The 23,130-nt window shown below is 64.1% G+C and overlaps 5 protein-coding genes across 5 annotated transcripts; 2 read left to right on the forward strand and 3 right to left on the reverse strand.

Annotated features, from left to right (window-relative positions):
* Positions 1 to 514: 514 nt before the first annotated feature.
* Positions 515 to 2,202, forward strand: EMIHUDRAFT_223354 (hypothetical protein; the record flags this gene model as incomplete). The annotated part of the gene is made up of 7 exons (XM_005792184.1): positions 515 to 591; positions 711 to 736; positions 787 to 890; positions 1,191 to 1,224; positions 1,297 to 1,373; positions 1,523 to 1,618; positions 2,194 to 2,202. The coding sequence occupies 7 exons, from the start codon at positions 515 to 517 to the stop codon at positions 2,200 to 2,202; spliced, it is 423 nt and encodes a 140-aa protein (XP_005792241.1).
* A 133-nt stretch (positions 2,203 to 2,335) lies between these two features.
* Positions 2,336 to 2,695, forward strand: EMIHUDRAFT_223355 (hypothetical protein; the record flags this gene model as incomplete). The annotated part of the gene is made up of 1 exon (XM_005792185.1): positions 2,336 to 2,695. One exon carries the CDS (start codon positions 2,336 to 2,338, stop codon positions 2,693 to 2,695), a length of 360 nt encoding a protein of 119 aa, XP_005792242.1.
* A 3,516-nt stretch (positions 2,696 to 6,211) lies between these two features.
* EMIHUDRAFT_108811 (hypothetical protein) lies at positions 6,212 to 8,120 on the reverse strand (the record flags this gene model as incomplete). The annotated part of the gene is made up of 2 exons (XM_005792186.1): positions 6,212 to 6,323; positions 7,435 to 8,120. The coding sequence occupies 2 exons, from the start codon at positions 8,118 to 8,120 to the stop codon at positions 6,212 to 6,214; spliced, it is 798 nt and encodes a 265-aa protein (XP_005792243.1).
* A 3,266-nt stretch (positions 8,121 to 11,386) lies between these two features.
* EMIHUDRAFT_108812 (hypothetical protein) lies at positions 11,387 to 13,747 on the reverse strand (the record flags this gene model as incomplete). The annotated part of the gene is made up of 3 exons (XM_005792187.1): positions 11,387 to 11,758; positions 11,843 to 12,157; positions 13,181 to 13,747. 3 exons carry the CDS (start codon positions 13,745 to 13,747, stop codon positions 11,387 to 11,389), a joined length of 1,254 nt encoding a protein of 417 aa, XP_005792244.1.
* A 5,810-nt stretch (positions 13,748 to 19,557) lies between these two features.
* EMIHUDRAFT_454397 (hypothetical protein) lies at positions 19,558 to 21,770 on the reverse strand (the record flags this gene model as incomplete). The annotated part of the gene is made up of 3 exons (XM_005792188.1): positions 20,862 to 21,770; positions 20,662 to 20,790; positions 19,558 to 20,574 (listed from the first exon to the last, which is right to left on the reverse strand). Exons 1-3 carry the CDS (start codon positions 21,750 to 21,752, stop codon positions 19,558 to 19,560), a joined length of 2,037 nt encoding a protein of 678 aa, XP_005792245.1. The 5' UTR covers positions 21,753 to 21,770.
* Between the last annotated feature and the right edge of the window lie 1,360 nt (positions 21,771 to 23,130).

Raw genomic sequence — 23,130 nt, forward strand, 5'->3', positions numbered from 1 at the left:
TCCCCGCCACATCTCCGCCACATCTCCGCCACATCTCCGCCACATCTCCGCCACATCTCCGCTGCCTCCCCGCTGCCCGCAGGCCCGATGCTTCCCCCCGACCCTCCCGGCATGCATGCGGCGCCGGCGGCGGCGCCCGCTGCGCCGCCGACGCCGGGTCGCGGCAGCTGGGGCGAGGGGGGGCGGGGGTTACGCGAGGTGCCGATCTCGGCGGAACCTCGGCTGCACCTCGGCTGTATCTCGGCTGCATCTCAATATTGCCACCTCCGCCGCCTCTCGGCTGCCTCTCGGCTGCATATCGGCTGTCTCTCGGCTGTCTCTCGGCTGCCTCTCGGCTGTCTCTCGGCTGCCTCTCGGCTGCCTCTCGGCTGTATCTCGGCTGTATCTCGGCCGCACCTCGGCTGCACCTCGGCCGCACCTCGGCCGCATCTCGGCTGTATCTCGGCTGCATCTCGGCTTGCAGGTGCCGCGGGTACGGCAGACGTCGGCAGAGATCAAGAGCCAGAGGGAGCGGATGGGGCAGGGACCGCAGGACGCTCGCTCGCGCCTCTCGCGCCACCTGGGCCTGCCTGGCTTCAAGATCCTTGCCTGGTCAGTACACCATCACTCACTAGTCCTGCTGTTGGTTGATCAGGCTTGCGCGGCTTCAAGATCAAGGACGTGTCTGATTAGTACACCATCACTCACTAGTCCTGCTGTTGGTTGGATAGGCTTGCGCGGCTTCAAGAGCAAGGACGTGCCTGGTCAGTACACCATCACTCACTAGTCCTGCTGTTGGTTGAGCAGGCTTGCGCGGCTTCAAGATCAAGGACGTGCCTGGAGACAACAACTGCCAGTTCCACGCGCTGACCGACCAGCTGGAGCAGCTCGGCATCAGCGGCTGGTCGGCCGTATGCTTAATTAATAGGCTGCCGCATCAAATCGGCTTAATTAGTAGGCATCAGCGGCTGGTCGGCCATCTCGATGCGGAAGAAGACCGTGCAGTGGCTGAGGGAGAACGGCGAGATTCGGCCCGAGATACACCCGAGATACACCCGAGATTGGGCGAGATTGGGCGAGATCAGCCGAGATTGCAGCGTTCGGCCCGAGATCCACCCGAGATTCACCCGAGATCGGCCCGAGATCGGCCCGAGATCGGCCCGAGATCGGCCCGAGCCCTGCGTCTCTTCACAGCTCTGCCGTGTGAACAGGCAGCCGAGCGATGGACGACGGCTCCGTCGGCGAGTCGACTCGAGCTGCATGATGATTCCTACTCTCACATGCGGTATTAATGAGACTGGTTGGTGGTCTCACCAGGCGAGTCCTTCAAGCTGCGCGACAGCGTCGGCGTCGAGGACTGGGACCGGTACATCCGAGAGATGTCGCAGCACGGGGTCACGTGGGGCGACGAGGCGCGAGATCGAGCCGAGATCTAGCCGAGATCGAGACGAGATGCCGCACGAGATGTGCGAAGCCACCTCTCGGCCGTCCTCCTCTCGAGATCGAAATCAGCCGGAGATTGGCCGAGATTGGCCGAGAGTAGGCGACGCTGCTCGCGGCCTCCGTCATCTTCAAGACGGAGATCGTCGTCATCTCGTCGCTCTCTCCCGACTACTGCCACACCATCACGCCGCCGGACGTGTGGAAGGCGCCGAGATCAGCCGAGATGTAGCCGAGGTATCGCCGAGATAACACCCGGCCATGTTCGACCATACCTCGATAGTACCACGGCCATGGTTCGACCATATCTCGACCATATCTCGACCACATCTCGATCATATCTCGACCTTATCTCCGCCGCATCTCCGCCAGGTGCCGCTCACGATGCGCATCTACCTCGGCCACTTCGCAGAGTTCCACTACGTCTCCACCCGCCCCATCTGAGCCGCGCCGCTGCGGCGCTGCACACGCGAGGCACGCGAGGCACGCGAGGCACGCGAGGCACGCGAGGCACGCGAGGCACGCGAGGCATGCGGCGGTGGCGCGCGGCAGGGGAGGCGTTGGTGTTGGTCGGCGTGGAGGCGGTGGCGCCGGTGGGTGTGGGTGTGCGGCGTGGAGACGCTTCTGTGTTCTGTGTTGTCTTTGTGTTGAGTCGGGTGGTGTGTGTGTTTGCGTGTGTGTGTGCTGTGTGGCCTCCACCGAAACCGTATTGGAAGACTTGGAGGTAGGTAGGTAGGTACTTGGACCGGGCCGCTCCCTCTCCTTGGACCACAGGGATTTTAAGGAGAGGAGGAATTCTCTGCGCCCCAGTGCCCAGACGCACTAATCCCGCGCCCCGGTTTTTTCGCCAGCCTAGTGCGTTCGGTTGATTGAGGAAACCCCTCGACGAGTTAGCTGCTTTTAGTCGCGTGCGCGTATGCTCGCTGTCGTTGCAGTCTCTGGAGGCTGCGCCGCGGCTCCCAAGCGGCGCGTGACCCGTGCCAGTTTTGGTAAGGTTTTGCGCACCCTCTCAACTGACTCCCTGAGGCAGGGTGGCGCGGGTGCGGGGTGGCTCGGCAGCTCGGCGGGAGGCCTCCGACCCGGCTACCTTGTGCTGTTGAAGTTGCTGCAGGAGACGCCGATGACGATGGCGCTGTCCTCGCGGCTGGCCAGCGTCCGGGCTCGCTGGCGCGCCGCCCGGGATAGCACTGACAGTCTGCCGGCGCAGCGGGCGCATTCGAATGCGCCCGCCGCGCCGGCAGACTGTTGGACGGCCACAGTCGCGAAAGTGGGGTGAAATCCGTGCGGCGCAGTGGCAGCAGTGGCCAGGCGGCCCCTCTCGGGGCCGCGTTGCGCAGGCGCGCCGCGCCATGAGCGGCGACCGTGGTGAGAACGCGATGTGCCACTTGTGGGGGTCGGGATTAGTGCGAACTTGGAGCACTTGGAGTGCAGTCATATCAACCTCACACATCCAACACAAACCCTGTCTGCACGTCTCGCGCGCGCGTGAACAGGGCTCCAGGCCTCAAATGACGTGTGAGTGTTAGAGTTGTTTTTTTTTCTTTTCTTCTTCTTCGACTTGTTTGGTATTGCTAAAAATCTCTCTCACATCCAGGGGGCCGGAGCTAAGATGTAAGAAGCGCACACCCAGCGGGCCGGATGATCGATATCGGGTTGCGGGCAAGAGAGCCCTAGCCCTGGGGGGATGCGCGGTCGCAGGGCCATAAGCGGAGTGTTTTTCTTCTTTTCACCGATCTGCTCCGCGCGAGCCACAGCTCTCGCAATCAGTGGCTGTCGCAAACGCCACCGTGGCGGGGCTGGCTCTGCGCGCACAGAACTGATGCCGCTGGCACCGCGCACCGAAGCGCTCACGGCGTCCGAGCCGGTCTGGGCGGCATCCGAGCCTCAAGGGTCAGCAGTTGCAACGGAGGCGGAGGGCTTGCGCTTGCACCTCTCGAGCAGCAGCAGCACCGGCTACTTAGGCGTGTGGCGGTACTGCTTCGGCCGATTCCAGGCGAAGCAAAGGGTGGATAGAAGGCTGGTTCACCTCGGAACCTTCGACACGGCGGTAGAGGCGGCGGTGGCCTATGCGCGGGCCGTCGGCGAGTACCAGCCTCCTACAGTGGCGACAGAGGCGGAGGGCTTGCGCTTGCACCTCTCGAGCAGCAGCAGCACCGGGTACAAGAATGTGGTCAAGTACCCCTCCACTGGCCGCTTCCAGGCACGGCATACGGTGGACGGAAGGCAGGTTGGCCTTGGATTCTTCGACACAGCGGTGGAGGCGGCGGTGGCGTATGCGCGGTCGGTCGGCGAGGCGGCGGCGGCGGCGGCAGGAGAAGGGCCATCGGCAGCGGCGGCGGGCGAGGCGTCCGACTCGGGTGAGGGCGAGCCAGGCGGCGCTGGCGGCGAGGCTGCAGCGGGCAGCAGCGAGGAGGAGGCGGCCTCCTGCCTCTGGGTCGCTTGCGACCGTTGCGACAAGTGGCGGCGGCTGCCTAGCGGCATGCCCGGCCAGCTGCCTGTCGAGTGGTTCTGCTGGATGCACCCGGACCCGGCGTGCCGGGTGTGCGAGGCGCCGGAGGGGGAACTTGGGCTGGGGCGGGCGCCGGCTGAGTGCCGAACGGCAGCGGTGGTGGCGGAGGCGGAGGGCTTGCGCTTACACCTCTCTAACAACAGCACCGGGTACAAGGGCGTGTTCAAGCAGGCCTCTGGCCGCTTCCAGGCGAGGCACACTTTGGGTGGAAAAGATGTCGGCCTCGGCACCTTTGGCACGGCGGTGGAGGCGGCGGTGGCCTATGCGCGGGCGGTCGGCGAGTACCAGCCTCCAGCAGTGGCCACGGAGGCGGAGGGCTTGCGCTTGCACCTCTCCAGCAGCAACAGCACCGGGTACAAGAATGTGGTCAAGGAGTCCTCTGACCGCTTCGGGGCGAAGCACATGGTGGGCGGCAGGAGTGTCTACATCGGCGCCTTCGGCACAGCAGTGGAGGCGGCGGTGGCGTACGCGCGGACAGTTGGCGAGGCGGCGGCGGCGGCGGCAGGAGAGGCAGGGCCGTCGGCAGCGGCGGCGGACGAGGCGTCCGACTCGGACGAGGGCGCGCCAGGCGGCGCTGGCGGCGAGGCTGCAGCCGCAGAGAGCAGCAGCGAGGAGGAGGAGGCCGCCTCGCCGCCCCTCCGCGCTCCGAGCTGCAAGACGCTCGGCTGCAACTTCCGCCTCTGGCACGAGGGGCCCTGCAGCACCGCCGTCACAGGCAAGCGGGCGCGGGTTCTCACCGACAAGGCGCGGGACGCGAAGCGAGGCAAGGGCGCGGGCGGGCGGCGCGTCGGCGGCGGTGGCGGCGGCAGCAGCGGCGGCAGCAGCGGCGGCGGTGGCGGCTCCAGCGGTGGAGGCGGCGGCGGTGACGACGGCGGCGATGACGGCGCGTTGCCACTCTCCTCCTCGAGCGACGCTGCAGTCGCGACCAGCAGCAGCGCGGGGAAGGTCGAGCCGTATGATGGCTCGTACGAGTGCCTGTTCTGCGGCTCCTCGGTTCGCCGCTCCGCTGCGCTGAAGTGCACGTCGTGCTCTGCACCCCCATACCACCTCGCGTGTGCGCAGCGGAGTGAGGGCGAGAAGTGGGTGACGACATGCCCGCAGTGCGAGAAGCCTTCGGTGCGGCCGTGGGGGCGGGTTGCACGTGCGGCCGCCGCGGCGAAGGAGGGAGAGGACGAGGTGGAGGCCGAGGTGGAGGAGGTGGCGCCGCCGCCTCAAAGCTCCGCCGCCGCCGCTCCTTCGCTCGCAGGCGGCGACGTGCAGATCTCCGCCGCATCAGGCGCTCCCAAGCCGCCCCCGTCATGAATGCTGTTAGATGCACTCTCACTGCCTCCCTTGCTTGCGCCGCACAGGCCTGCTGCCCGAGCACTTGCCGCACCAGCGGGCGCTCTGCCCTCTCCACCCCTTCCATGCGGCCGAGAGGCCGGTCGCAGCGCCGGTCGATGGCAATGAGGCGGCCTGCCCCAACTGCTACTGCTTCGCGTGCGACGCGCCCGTGTCCGCGTGCCGCCACTGGCGGGGCGGCGAGCCGAGGGTGCCGGCGCACTGCAACGCGCACGCCGGCAGCGCCGAGTGGCGCACGCTGCGCTCCAACGCCAAGCGGCAGCGCACGCGGGCGGCGCGGGCGGCGCGGGACCCGCTCGGGCTGGGCTGAGAAGCCGAACGGTACTTTACTATGTGGTACACTCCGACACCACAGGAGTACGCAGCACGGCAGCAGTAGCCAGTACACGTGAGGTACGTCTTTTGCGAGATTTTGTCTCTCAGTACTCAGATTTTCTCTTCTCAACACATAAAAATCCCCTGATTGCCATTGGCGCTGGCATCGCCATGCGTGACTCAGTCAGCATTCTCTCTGACAGCGGGCGCGCAAGCCGCCGCACCGCCCGCCGCATCGCCCACCGCATCGCGCAGCAGTCGAGCGGCCGCCTCCGCGTCGCACACCCAAACCGGGCCCGCCTGGCGCGGCGCCATGCAACGACTGAGTACGTATTAGAGAGTGAGCTACTCGCGTGGACAGACCGGGCAGTGCTGGCCAGCATCAGAGCACTCGGCAAGGTCTGATTAAGACTAATCACGCCGAATCAAGACTACTGAAGGCCCGCCTGGCGCAGCTCCTCGGCAAAGGACTCGGTGTAGCCGAGCGTGTACAGCAGCAAGCCTACGAGGTATTCTGAAACCAGTCACTCGATAATTCATTACAGGATCGAGTGCGGGCAGCAGCAGCAGCAAGCCTGGGCCCCAGTCCGTGCAGTACCGCTCCACCTGACCTCAACTTAGTATTAATTAGTACTGATTAGCCTCGATTAGTCTCAACGAGTCCGTGCAGTACCGCTCCACCTGACCTCTCACCCGCGCGCTGTCGCCCCGCCCAAAGGAATGCTTCACGTCCACCCACCTACGGCTCATAGTCGCGGGAGTGATTCTTTATTTCCCTCCCCCCCCGGCCAAAGGAGTGCGCCACGCCAACTCACCGCAATCCAGACGCACCAGCCGCCGCCGCCGCCGCCGCCGCCGCACCCGCAGCGCCGCCCGCCGCCTGCGTCGCCTCCCCCGCCGCCTCCCCGCCCGCTCCAAAGCCGTCGACGATGAAGTCGGGCGTGCTCGTGCGGCGCTGCAGCGCGTCCTCGCGCCGCCCGCGCACTCCTAGCGGCGTGCGGCGGTCATCAGCCGAGGTGCGCCGAGATTGGGCGAGATTGGGCGAGATTGGGCGAGAATGCAGCGGAGCGAATCGGCGCACGACCCGCATCTCGGCTGCATCTCCGCTGCATCTCGGCTGTATCTCGGCTGCATCTCCGCTGCATCTCGGCTGTATCTCGGCTGCATCTCCGCTGCATCTCGGCTGTATCTCGGCTGCATCTCGCCACGCACCCGCGACGCGCAGCCGCCGCACGACCAGCCGCTCGACTGCGCGGCTCCGCCTCTGCGCCTACACCTCGGCAAGACCTCGGCCGTGTCTCCGCCGTATCTCCGCCGTATCTCGGCTGTATCTCGGCTGTATCTCGGCTGTCTCGCGGCTTTCTCTCGGCTGTGTCTCGGCTGTCTCTCGGCTCTACCTCGGCTGTACCTCGGCTGTACCTCGGCTGTATCTCGGCTGCACCTCGCGGCTACCTCTCGGCCACCTCGGTCGTATCTCGGCTGCATCTCGCGCCTCGTGCTTCCTCGCGGCGCCCTGCAGGTCGTTCTCACACGCCCACGCCGCCGCGGGAAGGAAGAGGCCTCCGCCGCCGCCCTGCAGCCGCCGGAAGGCCGTCTGCACCGCAACGCGCGGGTGGCGCCGCAGCCGCCGCAGCCGCGCCGAGCGCAGCACGGACGACGGCGTGAGGGTCTGATTGGAGTGGCGCTGCAGGGTGGCCCGCCGCCTGGCGGGAGAGTTGACGCTTCTTCTCATCCGTTGTTGTCCTCCAGGTGCAGCCGAGGTGCGGCCGAGGTGCAGCTGAGGTGCAGCCGAGATCAGTTCATCTGTGGTGCGCCTCCCCAGATCTCCCCATATCTCGAGGTCAGCTCACCTGTCATGCGCCTCGATGATCGCCTCGACGAGGGCGGCAGAGAGGCGCGGGGAGAGGCGGCCCTCGCGGGAGACCATGCGGCGCAGCACCGCCAGCGGCGGCGCGCCGCACGCCGCAGCAACCTCAGGCAGGCAGGGCCACGCGCACTCTCGCCCGTCGGAGATTGAACCTCGGCCGTTGGAGATTGCGTGCGAGATTGCGCCGTCGAGCCGAGGCTCAGCGGCCGCCTGGCGCTCGCGGTAGAGGCCGTTGCGCAGACCGAGGCCCTGCGCCCGACTCGCGCCGACGGCGGCCAGCGCGGCGACGAACGCCGCCTCGTCCGCCGGCTGCAGCGGAGCAAAGGTGAAGTGCGAGTCGACGACCGAGAGCCACGTGGCCTCGTCGGATGCGGAGAGGCCGGTGCGGTAGGCGTGGGGCTGCGGTGGCAGAGGCACGCGGCCGTACAACGCGGAGCGAGTGCGCGCGTGGAGGATCGAGGCGACGCGGCCATCGGCGAGCACTCGGCCGCCGACCGCCTTTCGCGCGGCGGAGATCTCGCCCCGCGTCTCGAGGCGTCTCTTTCCGGGCTGCTTCGGTCCGGCGCGCATCACGACGTGGGCGGATGAACGTGCGGTGGCCGGAGTGGCGGCGGCATGCGCCGCGCAGGCGAGCAGGCAGCCAAGCGGCGCGATGGCCGGGGCGCGCATTACGGTTGACTAGGAAAAAAGAAATCCAACGGGGCATTTCGCGGAAAAATGTGAAAAATGAAAAATCAAAAACAAAAACTGTAACTAGCAAGGCTCTTCACAGTCTCCTCGGCGCACAACAGTTTCTACAATGTTCATACATATCATCTCTCATTGATTCAACCGCGCTGCACACCGAGCTGACCGAGGCGCCATGCAACCTCTGCGGGACGGGAGTGGGCTGTGAGCAGGAGGGAAGGAGCCACGCCTGAGCCGTCGGCCTATCCTCGGTCTCCTGAGCACTGTCTGTAGTGGCTGGAGGTCGGGGCAGCACACAGCGGTGAGTGAGGAGAGGTCCTCACAGACAGAGGTCCTCACTGACAGCATCCAAGAACCGCGCTGCTCCGAGGTCTGACCAAGCAAGGCGCATGCGGATGGGAGCAGGAGGGAAGGAGCCACGTCTACCGTCGGCCTACCCTCGGTCTGAGCACTGTCTGTAGTGGTCCGGGCAGCCACACAGTGGGGAGTGACAAGAGGGTCCTCACGGAGAGGTCCTCACGGAACATATCTGAGGTCCTCATGGACGCAGCATGTGCCCCGCATCGCGAGGATGAGCTCCGTCTGTACGATGCCCTGACCGTTGTTTGAGAGAGAGATGCTCTGACTCGCCCAACCAAGCAAGAGGTGCACTGTTGAGTTCGATTGATTGTTCACCAACGAGAGAGAGAGAGATATCAACCACATTGACTGATGAATTTACAGAGGTATGAAGGTGCATGGACAGGCTCACCGTGAATCGTCTTACACTTCCTACGATGTATCGATCTCTTATATATCCAACCGCGGGCTCGCCTCTGGAAACAACACCGAGGTCTGTGACAGAGGTCACAACTGTGTGACGAACAAGGTGGATATCGAGCGTGCTCTCGAACGCATCGTCCTATTCGCAGCGGTGCTTTTGAGCGCGCCACCCGCAGCTGCCGCCGCCGCCGCCTCCCACCCTCCGTGCTCCGACGTGATATCATGTTTGTGCCTTGTCTTACCACATATGTCGACAGAGGCACAGTGATCCAATCTTGTGAAATGTCCTCTGATATCAGCCGATATCGTTATGCGTCTCTCTCTGTCGTCTCTCTCTCTCTCTACGGCTTTGGTCTCCTGCGGGGCGGGCTGCCTCGCCCTCGCCGCCGCCGCTCTCGGCTGCGAGAAGCGGATGGCGCGCGTTTGGATGCCGCCCGCCCTCGCCGCATGCGTCGCCGCCCTCGGCCTCGCGCTGACTGCCCTCGAGCTGCGCCGTCGCGCCGCCGCACGCAGCGAGCGACGACATGGGGCAAGGCAGATCCTCGAGCCGACCGCAGCCGCCGCCCGCACGGCGGAAATAGACGAGGGGGCGGGCGACCAGGGCGGGAGGACGGCGGAGGTTGAGAGTTGCGAGCGTAGAGCGAGGGTCGGAGCGCTCTCTCTACCAAACAGCAAATCGGATACCCGCTGGGGAGGTCTTCTGGCTCCGATCGGATGGCTCCACCGCCCAGCATCTGAGACCTCTACCCCTACTACCCAACACCAACCATTCTGGTCTCGAGATTCTCTCTTGGTACGGCTTTGAGGAGTGGAACACGTAGACGGAGCTTAATGGAGGCAAATGTACACACAAACCCGGAAGGAGCTCTCTCATCTAGTGCGTCGACTGATCTCTCTCTCTCTCCGCTAGTCCCCAAGATGGCCAAAAATTAAAAAATGCTGGGCTGGGCTGCCGCCCGCCCGCCCGCCCGCGCCCGCCCGCCCGCGCCCGCGCAGCGAAAGCCCGGGTGTGTCCCCGAAAAATGTGCGGGTGCCGGAGTGAGAGGCCTTCTCCTCACCACATTCCCCGCGCCGTGTTGCCTTCTTGGGCCGTCACGACATCTCGGCGGCCTCCTCGACCATCGGAAGGGGGGTGGAGGTCATTGGAACCGCCGTGGTCATTTGCGTCATCGCATATCCACGTTTCGACGCAAGAGGCGAGCCCGCCACCTAGCCGAACGTCTTTTTGGATCAAAAAATGGCGACACGATAATACGACCAGACAGAGAGAAGTTGCTGTTGCCCATCCTGCACCATCGAGTCACGCACCCCAAATCATCATATCTTCTCTCATACAGCCAACATTTCCAGCGCTGCACACACCAATACGGAGGAGGTCTGACCGAGGGACGGTGGAGTGGCTAGCTAGGGAAGTGGACAGTGGAGGTGGAGCAGGAGCGGGAAGGAGCTCCCTCGCGGTCTGCGAGCACAGTCTGAAGTGTAGTGGCTGGAGGTCGGGGCAGCACACAGTGCTGAGTCAGAAGAGGTCCTCACGGAGATCGAGGTCCTCATACGGATCTGAGGTCCTCACTCGAACGAGAGGTCCTCATGAACACATGCGCCGCATCGCGAGGATGAGCTCCGCCCGTACGATGCCCCTCGAGCGTGGCTGACTCGTGTCCGAAGCGGTGCACCTTCTTTTGGAATTAGTTTTTGATTGATTGATTTCCACTTCAAATTTAGTGGATACTGATTAGTTGAATGCAAGACGTTTGATATAGTGTAGGTATCGAGAGGTCCTCACAGCACGTGCGCAGCATCGCGAGGATGAGCTCCGTCTGTGTGTGATGCCCCTCGAGCGTGGCTGTCGAGAGAGACGCTCTGACTCGCGTCCCAGGCTATGCACTTTCTTTTTGAAATATTAATTATATATTTGAAGGATGGTTCAAATTAATTAAGTCGGACTGTAATTGATTGATTTATTTCATGCATGACGTTTGGGAATGCCTTTTTTTAGGTGCGCCGTTCTCGTTGAACCATTGGAGTGCAGTCGCCAATGAGCTTCTACGTAACGATCGATCGGAGTGGCCTCACGGACTCGGCGCCGCTGCTCGGCGCTCTTCTGCTGGTTTGGCGATCCAGCGCTGCTCGTCCAGAGACAGAGGCTGCCTCCACTCATGAGCTGCTCAGGCCTGGTCAAGGCCACCCACCGGCATGGATCTGGTGTCAAGGCCACCCACCGGGAGCGCGGATGCACACCAGATCCTTCGCGCTGCTGCGCACTGAGCTGCGTTCTGGGCTTGGGCGCTGGGGGCCTGGGGTGGATGCATTCGCCCACCGGCAGCTCGCCGGTGCGATGACAAGGCCTGAGCTAGAGTTTGAAATCCAATTCAAATACCGACACGCCCTCCGCCGCTGTGCATGAGTAGAGTCGTCCCCCGAAGCCCCGACACTTGCCCAAGCATCGGAAGACGGAAGGCCGGGGCACGCCGCGCGCAACCAGGCTCTCACGCTGAGCACCCGAGCGAGGGCCACGGCAGGCTCGCGGCGCCCAGCGGTGTGCTGCGGCGCCGGGCGACGAGGTTCGTCGAGTGCGTCGCAAAGTCGATGTCGTACGCGAGCTGCATCTTCGGCCGCCGCTCGCCGCCCGCTGCAGCGGCGGCGGCGGTGGCGGCGGTGGGGAAGCTTGGCAGCCGAGCCCAAGGGCCGGCCGCCTGCTGCCAGCTGTCGGGCGGCGGCAGCTCGGCGTCGACGAGCTGGTTGGGCACCTGCTTAAACTCGTACCCGAGCGAGGAGAGGCGCGAGAGCATCTTGACGGCGGCGCACGTCTGCTCCGCGTCCTTGCGCGTGCGGGAGAGCTCCAGCTGCAGGTTGGGCACCTGCCGAGACACAGGGCCGAGAGGCTAGACGAGATCAGCCGAGATTAGCCGAGATTAGATGTGCTCCAGCTGCAGGTTGGGCACCTCGCGTGTCGCGAGCAGCGTCTGCGCCGTCTGCATCACCTGCGGCTCGTAGCCCTCGACATCGGCCTTGAGCAAGCACACGTCGCGCCCGCGCAAAACGTCGTCAATCCGCACGGCGCCCGCGCTCACGGTGGCGGCCTTTGCGTTGTAGTCCGACTTGAGGATGCCTCGCGCCCCATTCATCCCCGTCATGCCCAGCTTCTTCTTGTGCATCCCGCCCGGGAGCGGGACACGCAGCGTGTAGTTGCCTGGCGTGTCGTAGACGACGTTGCCGTAGAGCTCCACCAATAGGGTTTGTGGAGCGTCCAGAGAAACCTTTGTTACGTAATATCTCGGGACCGCGGACGCCATTCTGAACCAGACTAGATTTGAGAGCGGCACAATTGAAAGATCTAGATCTACTACTAATTAAGCCAGGGGTGGGGAGCTGGGCTTCTCAAATGGTGAAGGGTTAAATAGCTGCATTTTGACCAGAAGCCTTCTGGACACCTTCTGGACACCTTCTGGACATCTTCTGGACACCTTCTGGACATCTTCTGGACACCTTCTGGACATTCTGGACGTTCTGTACAACTCCCCTCCCCTTCAGACTCTTACTGAATATGTGATTTTTACATCTAAAGGCGGTGCACAACAACAAACATGCAAAAAACTGCACCCTCACCCTCCGGGCACGCGCTTGCTGCCCGACACCCGCTCCGCCTCACCGGGTCCACCCGGGCTGCTCAGCCCGCTTGCTCGTCACCGGCGAACTGGTTGCGGCGGTGGTGCCGCCGGGGTGATTGGCGGCATTCCCGACCACCAGGACCTGCATCTGCCTCGCGCGCTTGCCTGGCTGGTTTTGCCGGCCCAGCCCACCCACGACGGACGCGACGCGAGAATGTCAGAAGGGGGGGGGGGGGACTTGCGGTTCGCGCCAGAATGCCCAGAATGTCCAGAAGGTGTTTAGCAAGCTTTAGCAATGTCCAGAATGTCCAGAAGGTGCTTTAGCAAGCTTTAGCAAATGTCCAGAATGTCCAGAAGGCCCGCAGGCCTTCATCAGCAAACCACAATGTCTCCTTTTCATTGCCCATGAGCCACTGACTGACCGGGTTGCTCACTCACTCGGTGGAGGCGACTCTTTGAGACACGTGTGACCTACGGCTTTACCTGACTGAGTGAGACCTTCTACAACACCTGAGGCCTTCTGCACACCTGCAAAGGACTCTCTAGACGTTCCCACATTCTTTTCCAACCTTCTGGACACCTTCTGGACATCTTCTGGACACCTTCTGGACATCTTCTGGACACCTTCTGGACCTTCTGGACATCTCTGGACGCTCCACAAACCCTATTCACCCTCGCCGCGAAGCCCGGGTTGAGTGTCACGCCCAGCCGCAGAGCCTCTCGGAAGAGAGGCACCGGCTCGAAGACGACCACCCTGCAGCCGAGCGCGAGGCTGTACAGCGTGTACCACCCAAAGTTGCCGCCGACGTCGACGACGAGCCCGCCGCTGCCGCAGCAGCGCCAGGTGGCCTCATGCCACGCGTGCGTCAGGAGCGGCTCGAGCACGAGCTGCTCCCGCATCCGCTTCATGTCGGCGTCGGCCGGGTTGTAAGCGAACGTGAAGGGCGGGTCGGTGCGCGTGGTGACCGTCTCGAGCGTCTGCCCCGAAGGTGCCTTCCACAGGTTGCGCGGCTTTGCGCAGGCGAGGCAGAGGGCGCACTCGCACCGACCGCACAGCGCCGCCTTGTAGCTAACGTTGCGACTCGCTCGCCGCAGCTCGCGCTTGTGCATGCACAAGAGCGAGTCACACGAGGGCGCGGCGCCGCCGCAGCTGCGAGGCGTGTAGATGAGCGGGAGCGGCGGCCGCTGCAGCTGATAGCCCGGCACGTCAGCTACCGTCGGAGGGATGCGGAGCGCCATCTGATCTCTTTCCACCGCGAGAGCACAGCGGCTCGCCAAGAGCACAGCGGCTCGAGTGAGAGCACAGCGGCTCGCCAAGAGCACCGCGAGAGCACAGCGGCTTGCACAACAGCACACCTCGAGTGAGACGCGCGGAAAAACAAACTTCGCGCCTGCGAACGCGCACCCCCCCTATGGGTCAGGGCTCTCTAGCCCGTAGCCCGATGCCGATCATCCGGCCCGCTGGGTGCGCTTCGTAGCTCCCCGGCCCTGGATGTGAGGTTGATGACTGCACTCCAAGTGCTCCAAGTGCTCTCAGGATTTTTACGAGAGAGAGATTTTTAGCAATACCAAACCACTCTAACACTCACACGTCATTTGGAGGCCTGTTCACGCGCGCGCGAGACGTGCAGACAGGGTTGCCAGGTGAGAGCGAATGGCGCGGTTCACGCCTCGCACAACAGAGAGAGAGATGCGCTCTGCATGGTGGGACATAAAAGAGAGCGAGTACTTGGGCGAGTAGGCTGTGCGGTCAACGCTGCCGCGCGCGACTTTGCGCGCGAGGCGGCGCAGCTTGAGAACGGCGGTGGGCGAGAAGCCGCCGCCGAACGTCTCGTGGAGCAGCAGGTTGAAGTTGTTGCGCTTGACAAAGATCGCGTCGTGGTAGAAACCGCGATGCGCCCTGACGTAGCCGTGGCCGGTCTTGTGGTCGAAGGGTTGGCCGGGCTGCCCGCGCGCCTTGCAGCCCATGTTTAGGCGGCGGGCCTTCTCTTCGGTGTTGCCGAAGGCGTAGGAGTGGCCAACGGAGGCGGGCGTGCCGCCGCTCGAGGCGTTGCCAACGCCCGCCGAGGAGGTCTTGAGGAGGGGCGTCCAGAGCTTGATTTCATTCACTTCATCGCACCCCCCCGGTCCCGCATGGGGTTCTGCGAGGTCAGTCTTGTACCCCTCGTTGTACTGCCGGGTGAGCTCTGGTTTCTCCTTGTCGCCGTGCACGACCGGCGCGTTGGCCGGGGCGCGCATCGCGTCCGCCCAGGCGGCGAGGACGCCGTCGTGGGGCCGCCGGTGGTGGGCCTTGTTGTAAAGGTAGTCGCCGAAGAAATCGACTGGCATGCCCCGCTCGCGACCCGAAGGGTGGGAAGCGCCGCGGAGAGCCAAAGGCCGAGCTTCCGCTGGAGCTCGTCCTGGAGGGTGTCGGAGGAGAGGGCAGTGGCGTACCACGTACGAACCGTCGACACGGACATCGAAGGCCTTGCCGGCGAAAGGCGTTGAGGCGGAGACGAAGCGCGAGGCTGTTGTTTGTTTTTACGCGCAACGCCCTGTAGAGGGCGTGGCGTGGGAATTTAAAAACAAATTCTCCGGAACTGAGACCACGGTTGAAGCGTGTCCCAGCTGAACGCCCCCCAAAGCACGCGCGCGCAGCGCCATATAGGCAGTGTGTGGTAGGGATGAGAGTGGTCTGACCGTGGAGAATCCTGGTCGCGGCCCTCTGTAGTATCGCGAGGCGTCCCTCTTCTCTCGTTCGCCGAGAGATCGTCATCTGAACCCGAAGATCGGTGCCCAGCATGTATTGTGGTGATAGTGAGTCGCACGCGGTCACGTGCGTTGGTTGCGGGTGATGGAATTCCCGCGACAGGGCGAGCCTGGTCCTCATCCGAGGCTGACATATTTGTAGAAGGTATTCAAAGTACGAAGGCACCATTATGTACCGATGGGGGAGTGGCGCAATTATGCACCGAGTTGTGACACCACAACAAAGAGGTCGACTGTCTCGCAGCGCGTGCCGCCCAGCGAAAGCAGTCGGGAAACTATTACGTGCCAATATTTGGGCGCCGTCGGCGCCCAAGGTGCCAGTATTAAGGACATAGGTGGCGAGACGTGCCACTGCACAGGGTGTGGGAATATAGGGATATAGGTAGATTATTCATCACTGTGGGGGGGGGGGGGGGGGAGTGTGTGATAATAGGGGTGCTGAGGTGGGGCTGGGTGGAGGTGATTCTCACACAGTGTTGCCGGTGTCACAGCTCGCTCTCAGGTATCTGATCCTGCTACCACACAAGTGAGACGCCCGAATGAATCAAATTCCGGCGCCCCAGACGAAAAAGGTCAAGAATTGGCGAGAGTCACGACACACACCACTGATCCGTCGTGAAAAGAAGAGCTGCGGATCACTGCTGCTTCATGGGTTCATGGCTCGTTGTGCGAGTATATGGGACACGATGTCTCAAATATGAGGGGTTTTGACTCCTACCGGCTCCTGACGCTATCCCTGGCAGCTCTAATGACCAGGATCAGTAGTGCTATGATAGAGGCTGCCCATACTAGCGCAGGAGCTGCCACACTCGCCCGGACCGTCCCCCTCTGGGGCCGGTTCCGCAGCCCGCGAGAGCCGACAGCGGGGCCGTGCCGCGGGTGCCTACTGCCGAGTGCCACAAACACTGCGCCGTCCCGCCACCACCTACAGGCTGTCTTGTGTGATGGTTGGGATGTCCAAACGCCACCATCTTGGCTCTTGCGACCTCAAACCCGCGAGCTGTATGGGTGGTCCTGACGTCGACAGACGCCCGAGGACCACGGTGAAGCTGAGCCGGAACGCGTCGACAAGTCTCGTCTGAGCCCGTGGCGGTCGCCGGCTGAGTCGCCGTGCACGGCCCGGTACCTCAGGCGTCACCTCCGCAGCCTCAGGTCTCAAACTCCACCACCTCCGCCAGGACGCCGTCGGTGGCACGCTCGGCGGCGAGTTTGTGGCAGCTCCACAGCGAGCGCGGCATCGAGCCTAATCGGTCTGGTCGGTCGGCCGCACTCACTGGGTGCCAGGGAGTGCGGCCGACACTCGAGCGGTGCTTCCTGGCAGCGCGCGCCGGCTGTGGGGCTGCCACAAACTCGAGACACGCTTTTTTGGGACATTTTCGACGCTTTTGTCCCATATACTCACACAACATGCCTCATTAGCCACGCGTTCGCAATCACCTGCACTCGACGTGACTCGACACAAGTCACTCTCACAAGTATTGTATGCTTTGCACATCGCGATTCGGTGTCGATTCCTTAAGTTTTGCGTGTGAGCACCACCCTGTCCGCTCTCTCTCTCTCTCTCGACTCTCTGTCCCTGACACATCCTTTGTGGCGGCGAGCGGAAAAAAACGTCGCGGATCACCCGCCCCTCTGCTCCTCGATCTTCTTGGGCAGCAGCTGATTCGACAGGTCCTCTCCGTGGCCTAGGCTGCCACTGCCGCCCTTGCCCCACGTGAAGCCGGCACTGTCAGCGGTGAGGGCGATGCTGTGTTGGGCTCCAGCAGACACAGCGACGACGCGCTGGCCAGCAAACGGCTCGACCTTCTTCGGCAGCAGCTGCCTCTCCTCAACGCCGTGGCCCAAGATGCCATGGATACCAGCGCCCCAGCTCCAGACGCTGCCGTCGGCGGCGGTGGCGAGAGTATGCGCGAGTCCAGCCGACAGAGCGACAACGCGCTGGCCAGCAAACGCCTCGATCTTCTTGGGCAGCAGCTGCCTATGCTGGTCGCCGTGGCCCAACCGGCCACCGGCTCCCCAGCCCCAGCTCCAGACGGCGCCGTCGGCAGTGAGGGCGAGGCTGTGCGCGTCTCCAGCCGTCACAGCTAATATGCGCCGGCCAGCAAAGGCCTCGATCTTCTTTGGCAGCAGCTGCGTCTGCTCGTCGCCGTGGCCCAACCGGCCACCGGCTCCCCAGCCCCAGCTCCAGACGGCGCCGTCGGCGGTGAGGGCGATACTGTGGTGCTTTCCAGCCGACACAGCGACGATGCGCCGCCCAGCGAAGGCCTCGACCTTCTTTGGAAGCAGCTGGCCCTGCTGGTCGCCGTGGCCCAGCTGGCCAAAGGCTCCACTGCCCCAGCTCCAGACGGCTCCGTCGGCGGAGATAGCGAGGCTGTGGAAGCGTCCAGCCGACACAGCGACGACGCGCTGGCCAGCCAAGGCCTCGATCTTCTTGGGCTGCCACTCGGTCAGCGCGTCGCCGTGGCCCAACTGGCCCACGCCTCCCTCGCCCCAGCTCCAGACAGTGCCGCTGCCGGTGCGGGCGAGGTTGTGCCATGTTCCAGCCGACACACTCACGGCGCGCTCGCCGCCCAGCCCCGACGGCAGCCGGGTCGGCGTGTTGAGCCGCGTTACGCCCGCACCGTGGCCTAGGAGGCCTGGCGTCCACATGTCCACCTTGCCGCACGACGAGAGCCGCCCCTCGCCGTCAATGAAAACGCTGTGCTGATGGCCTGCTGCCGCCCTCGCCGGCGGGTTGGACTCGCGCAGCAGCGCCGAGTAGCACAGCCACCGCACGGCGCACTCGCCCTCCGGCAGCGCCGGCAGCTCGAAGCCGCGCTCTTGCGCCCACAAGCGGATGGCGTCCACCGCAAGCGAGGCGTGAAAGAGGAGCGAGACGGCCGCGACGCGAGCGATGTCGGCGGGGTCGCAGCGAGAGATGACGCGCACGAGGAGGTCCGTGGGGAGGTCGAGGAGGCGGGCGGGCGGCGGCGTGTCGGGCGAGGGCGCGGCGGTGGAGGCTGTGGCGAGGCGGCGCGAGCGGCGGCGCGGCGGGGCAGACATCGCGAGGAAAAGAATTTTACCGCTCATGGCGCCGATTCCTCAGAAGCCGTCGCCCGAGAAAAAGAATTTATAAAACGCAAGGGTTAACTCCATCGCGCTAAGCGACGAACCTGCCCCCGCCCCGCGGGGCGGGGGCCCCCGCCCCCCCGGGGGGCCCTTTGGGGCCCCTCCAGGGGGCGACCCCTCCGGGGAGGCCGGCCTTCCCCGTGCCGGTTCTCCCCAACCAACCCCGCCGGCAGCGCGAGCTGCCGGCCACATTGAGCGGTTCGTCCGCGTCGCGCACTCGTCCCAACCGGGGGCCGCAGACTCGTTCTGCGCGCCAACGGCTGGTGACGCTGTGTTGCCCTTGAGCTAGTCCTTCCCCGGTCGCCTAGCAAGGAAAAGCCTCTGCGCTGTCTGGCGAACGCCTGTATGCCATGCGCGCGGACCACGCTTGCGTGGATACGTGGCTGGCAGGCTGACCTGTGTGCGGGGTAACCCGCGCACGGGGAAGCTTCATGGGTTCGAGTCGTCAAACATTGAGCAGCGGAGGTGTGCCGAGGTGGACCGGGAGGCGGTAAGTCGTCGTCGCCCGGCGCTGCTTGCAGCACCATGGCGATGACGCTAAGAGGTTCCTCTTTTCCGCGCCCCCCCCCCGCAAGGCGCGCGATACACACGGGGACCCCAGCGCCAGCGTCATCTGTGGAGGTACAAGTGTCCGAAGAGAGAGTGGACCTGCGCAACGATATGAGTTGGCGGCAAATGATAGCAGTGCCAGTGGGCGTCAGAACAAGAGCCGTCCTTTATGATGTAACATACTTCCGGGCCGGTGTGCGGGGAGCGAACCTTAACGACCGCCCAGAAGCTTCTGAGCGAACCAATCGGGCCAGGATCATCAGCATATGTCCCCTCCACAACATCGTGGGCGTTTGAGCACGCCCCCGCCCTCTTCTCCGCCGCGGTGCTGCCGGCCGCGCTCCTGCTCAAGCTGCGACACTGGCCCGAGAGCCTGCTCCCCGCGTCGTCCGCGTTTGACCGGTCGCCGCTGCACAGCCACAGCCTATGGCACCTGCTCGTGTGGGCCGTGCAGGCTTGGAGATGCGGGGAGATACCGGGAGTTCTGGGAGTTATATGGCAGCGCGGCCGCCCTGGCGGCGCGGGAGGAGGTGGAGGCGGAGGCGACGTGCAGCTCTCTTAAATCACTGAACTTGGTAGCTACCAGCCCTCTTCTTGTAAAACGAGTTTGCCCGCAAGTGTACCTTACTAGCGTTCTTTTCCATTCAATCATAGAGGTGTGCCGTTTTACATATAGTGAATCGGCCGCTCTCGACCACACGGCGCCAGCCTCGCCCCCACGCGCGCACGAGCGGGTACAACCAGGGAAGCATGTTCATCTGCTGCACCGCCATGCCATTCCCCAGCTGCGGCCCGTGCTTCGCCTCGAGTGCATCTACCAGTGCCACCTGGCCCGCGAGGCCGATCCGATTGTTCGAGGCTATCACGCGACATCCCTGACCCGCGGCCGGGAGGGCAGCCGCGAGTGCCATCGCGCCCTCGTCGCCCACGTCGCACCACCCCAAGTGCAGTCCATGCGACGGCTTCCCCGTCGCCAGCGCCGCTGCTAGCGCCACGGCTCCCTCGTCGCCAATAGGCATGGAACCGACGTTGAGCATCTGCAGCGTCGGCGCCACGCCGCGATGGAACACGCCGCAGAGCGCGCCGACGCCGCGCGCGCCGAAGCGGTTTGACCCTACGTAGAGGGACTCAAGCGCCGGGAGCGCGGCGTCCTCGAGCCCCGCCGCTAGCTCCGCCACGCCCTCGTCGTCGAGGCGATTCCCAGTTAGGATGAGGGTCCGGAGGCTCTCGCAATGGTTCAGCGCCTCAGCCAGCAGCGCCGGGCTAGTCCACGCGTCGCCACGCACGAGCGGCAGCCCATAGTAGTAGAGCTTCTCGACTGTGCCCAGCACTGCCTTCGCCGTCTTTTTGTAGAGCGCGAGCACGGTCGCCGAGTCGGCGCCGTTGGTGAAGCGGCAAGCGGCGAGCAGCGTCGCCATGCGCTCCGGAGTCGCGGGGAGCCGCCGCTGAGCGCCGCCGTCGTCGCTGGCGACGTCGATGACGAGCTTCCACTTGGCAAAGCCCAGCTTAGAGAGCTTTGCGCCCAGCTCTGCGGAGCACCGCTCGAATGTCGTCCAGCCGCGAGTGTCGTAGGTCCGGCTCCGGTCAAAGCCGGCGGGCAGCTCGTCGGGCAGCTGCGTGAGCAGCACGACCGTGACCGAGGCGTGCGCGTACCAGAGGTCCTAACGCGAAAGGTAAAGCCAACGTGCCGTGAGAGTTGTGCATGTTGTGGCGCTATCGGGCTGGGAAAGGGGCTGGCGTGTGCTCACCATCGTGTTGTCCAGCATGCGATCGAAGGCGGCCTTCTCCGCGGCCGACCGGCTCGCCTCATACGCGCGCCGCTCGGCAAACAGCGCAGGGTCCTTCTGGTAGCCTGCGCTCCAGTCCAGAAACACGCCCTGCGCGAGCCAGGAATGGAGTGGCGGTGAGGATGAGTGTGGCGATAGGCAAGGTGCGGGAGGCAGCTCACCATGTCCGAGAAGCCGTACTCGCGGCACGCGCCGAGCAGGCCTCGCCCGCCATAGAGGCCCCGCAGCTTGCGGGAGAGCAGCTGGAGTTGGCGGCCCTCACGATCTGGATGCGCCGCCTCGAGCCAGCAGTAGGAGACGGAGATGATCGGAAGCAGCCGGTCGGGGTTGCGCTTGCGGCCGAAAAAGCTCGCGCAAAAGCCGAGAAAGGATGAGAGGGAGGGCTCCTTGCTGAAGCGCTCAAAGGCCTCCACAAAGCCGGCGAGGTCAAAGCCGCGCCTGGCGCCTTGCTCGATCCGCCTCAGCTGAGCAGAGCTTAAGAAGGCCTCGTCTGGCAGGTCCTGCCGCCGCGGGAGCACGCCGCCCCGCTCTGCCAGCGCCATGAGCCATTTCAGACTGATAAGCCGCACATCTCCCGGCCGGACATTGTCGCCGTCGCCCTCGAGGGCAGCCCAGACGGAGTCGTGCCCGCGGTAGCGGGCGCCGTCGATGGTGTTTGGGCGCGACCGGTCGCGAGCGTGAAGACCTGCCTCGGTGTCGGGGAGCGTCGGCTCGCGGTAGGGGAGCTGTGAGCTGCCTCGGCAGAGGCTGTAGACGGCGAGGGTGAGAGAGTTCCGGAGGAAGAGACCCTCGATCAGATTTGTCGCTAAGAATAAGATGGTAATCGGCAGGTCGACGAAGAGCACCATCGGAATCAGATATGGAAGGCGACGCCAGGCGAGGAGGGCGGGAGGCACGCCAACAGCAGCGTCGGAGCTGCAGAGGCCGAGCGCGATGAATGGCGAGAATAGGAGAACGTGTATTGGAAGGATAATCAAACAGAATGCTGGCGAGAGCACGAAGCCCACGAGCGTCTCAACGCACGAGCGCAGCAGGCGGGCGGTGAGACCCATAAAACCCAGAAGCAGCCGCCCAAACAAGGCGTGACAAACAGCTCTCGGCGGCTCGCTTCACGGAATTCTTTTCTCTCTCTCTCGAGGTTCTCGAGGTGAGCGGGAGCGGGGCACGCTCGGGAGGGATGGGGTGGTCGGTCTCGCATGTGGGGGCCTTGTACGGGGCAGGATGGCCACCTTACCTTGCTCCTTCTCACTATACCCCCAGCCACGACCCCGGGGCACGGTCCACAGGCACCTCTGGGCCGGCGCGGGGGCCCCAGAGGGTGTCCATGCGGGGGGGAGATGGGGTCCCATGGCCCGCCGCAGGCGCCGATTTTTTGCAGTTTTTTTTCTTTTTTCGCGATTTTTTACTTGTTTTCATGGGAATTCGGCGTACTTGCGGCCATGCTATCACGCCTTGCGACAGCCTGTCGGCGCTGCTGACCGTGCCATGCTGCACAATTGATCACCTGCATAGCTCGCGGCCTTAGTATCAAGCATTCAGTGACGACCGATCGGCCAGTAGGAAGGTGTCCTTCCAGCTGCGTGCACGCTTCTGGCGCAATGCGCGTCACCTCGGATTGGCTGCTGGCACTCTCGAGGCTATGCCTACACAGCCTCGCGCGCATGGGCAGTCAAGAGGGACCACGCACCTTCTCAGGACAGCGCCGGTGCCTCTCTCTTGGACCTGCAAACTTGGTGGTCTCGTGTCACCAATGTGGGACCAGTGCGGCATCGCGCCATCGACAGCTCTGAACTGCACCTCACCACTGACCGGGAAGGCCGCCAAGTGGGCCAGCACAGGTCGCACATTGTGGCAGCAGTCAGCAGTGCATGGCTGATAGCTAGAGCAGCAGCGTCAGGGTCGCAGGGTCGGATCGTGTCAAGCCTCTCGCCCGGCCGGCCGCGTGCAGACGTCGGCCTGTCTGCTGTCTGGAGTGATCTGTCGGCGGTCAGTACGACCGATCAGGTCGGAGTTTTCTGATGGTTGGAGGGTCTATCTGTATGTACTCCTCGAGATCTCTCCAAATCTGCCCTCTACTTAACCGTACTTAATCGGGAAGTCGGTGCTCATAGAGACTCATAGAGCCGGAGCCCCGTTTCCGCACTGCGGCGCGGCGCACGGTGCCTCCGACTGGGTCCAGCCCTGGGTGGCGCAAGATCTGACGTTCTGTGACAATCGTCAGATCCGTGTTTTTCTCGTTGTTTTGTCGCTCGCTCCGCTCGCCACCTCACGCTCCGTAGTCCGGCCATGGCCAGTACCCCGCGTCTCAGTGAGACGCGTGGTACCATCCAACTCCGGTCGAAGGGCTCGAATGCGCTCAGCCTCAGGAGGAACAAAACCACGCAAATTCTGCACGCCTCACTGCGCCGCTGGCTTGACTGAATCAGGCAG

Source organism: Emiliania huxleyi, assembly GCF_000372725.1.
Source record: "Emiliania huxleyi CCMP1516 unplaced genomic scaffold EMIHUscaffold_109, whole genome shotgun sequence".
Lineage (NCBI taxonomy): Eukaryota > Haptophyta > Isochrysidales > Noelaerhabdaceae > Emiliania > Emiliania huxleyi.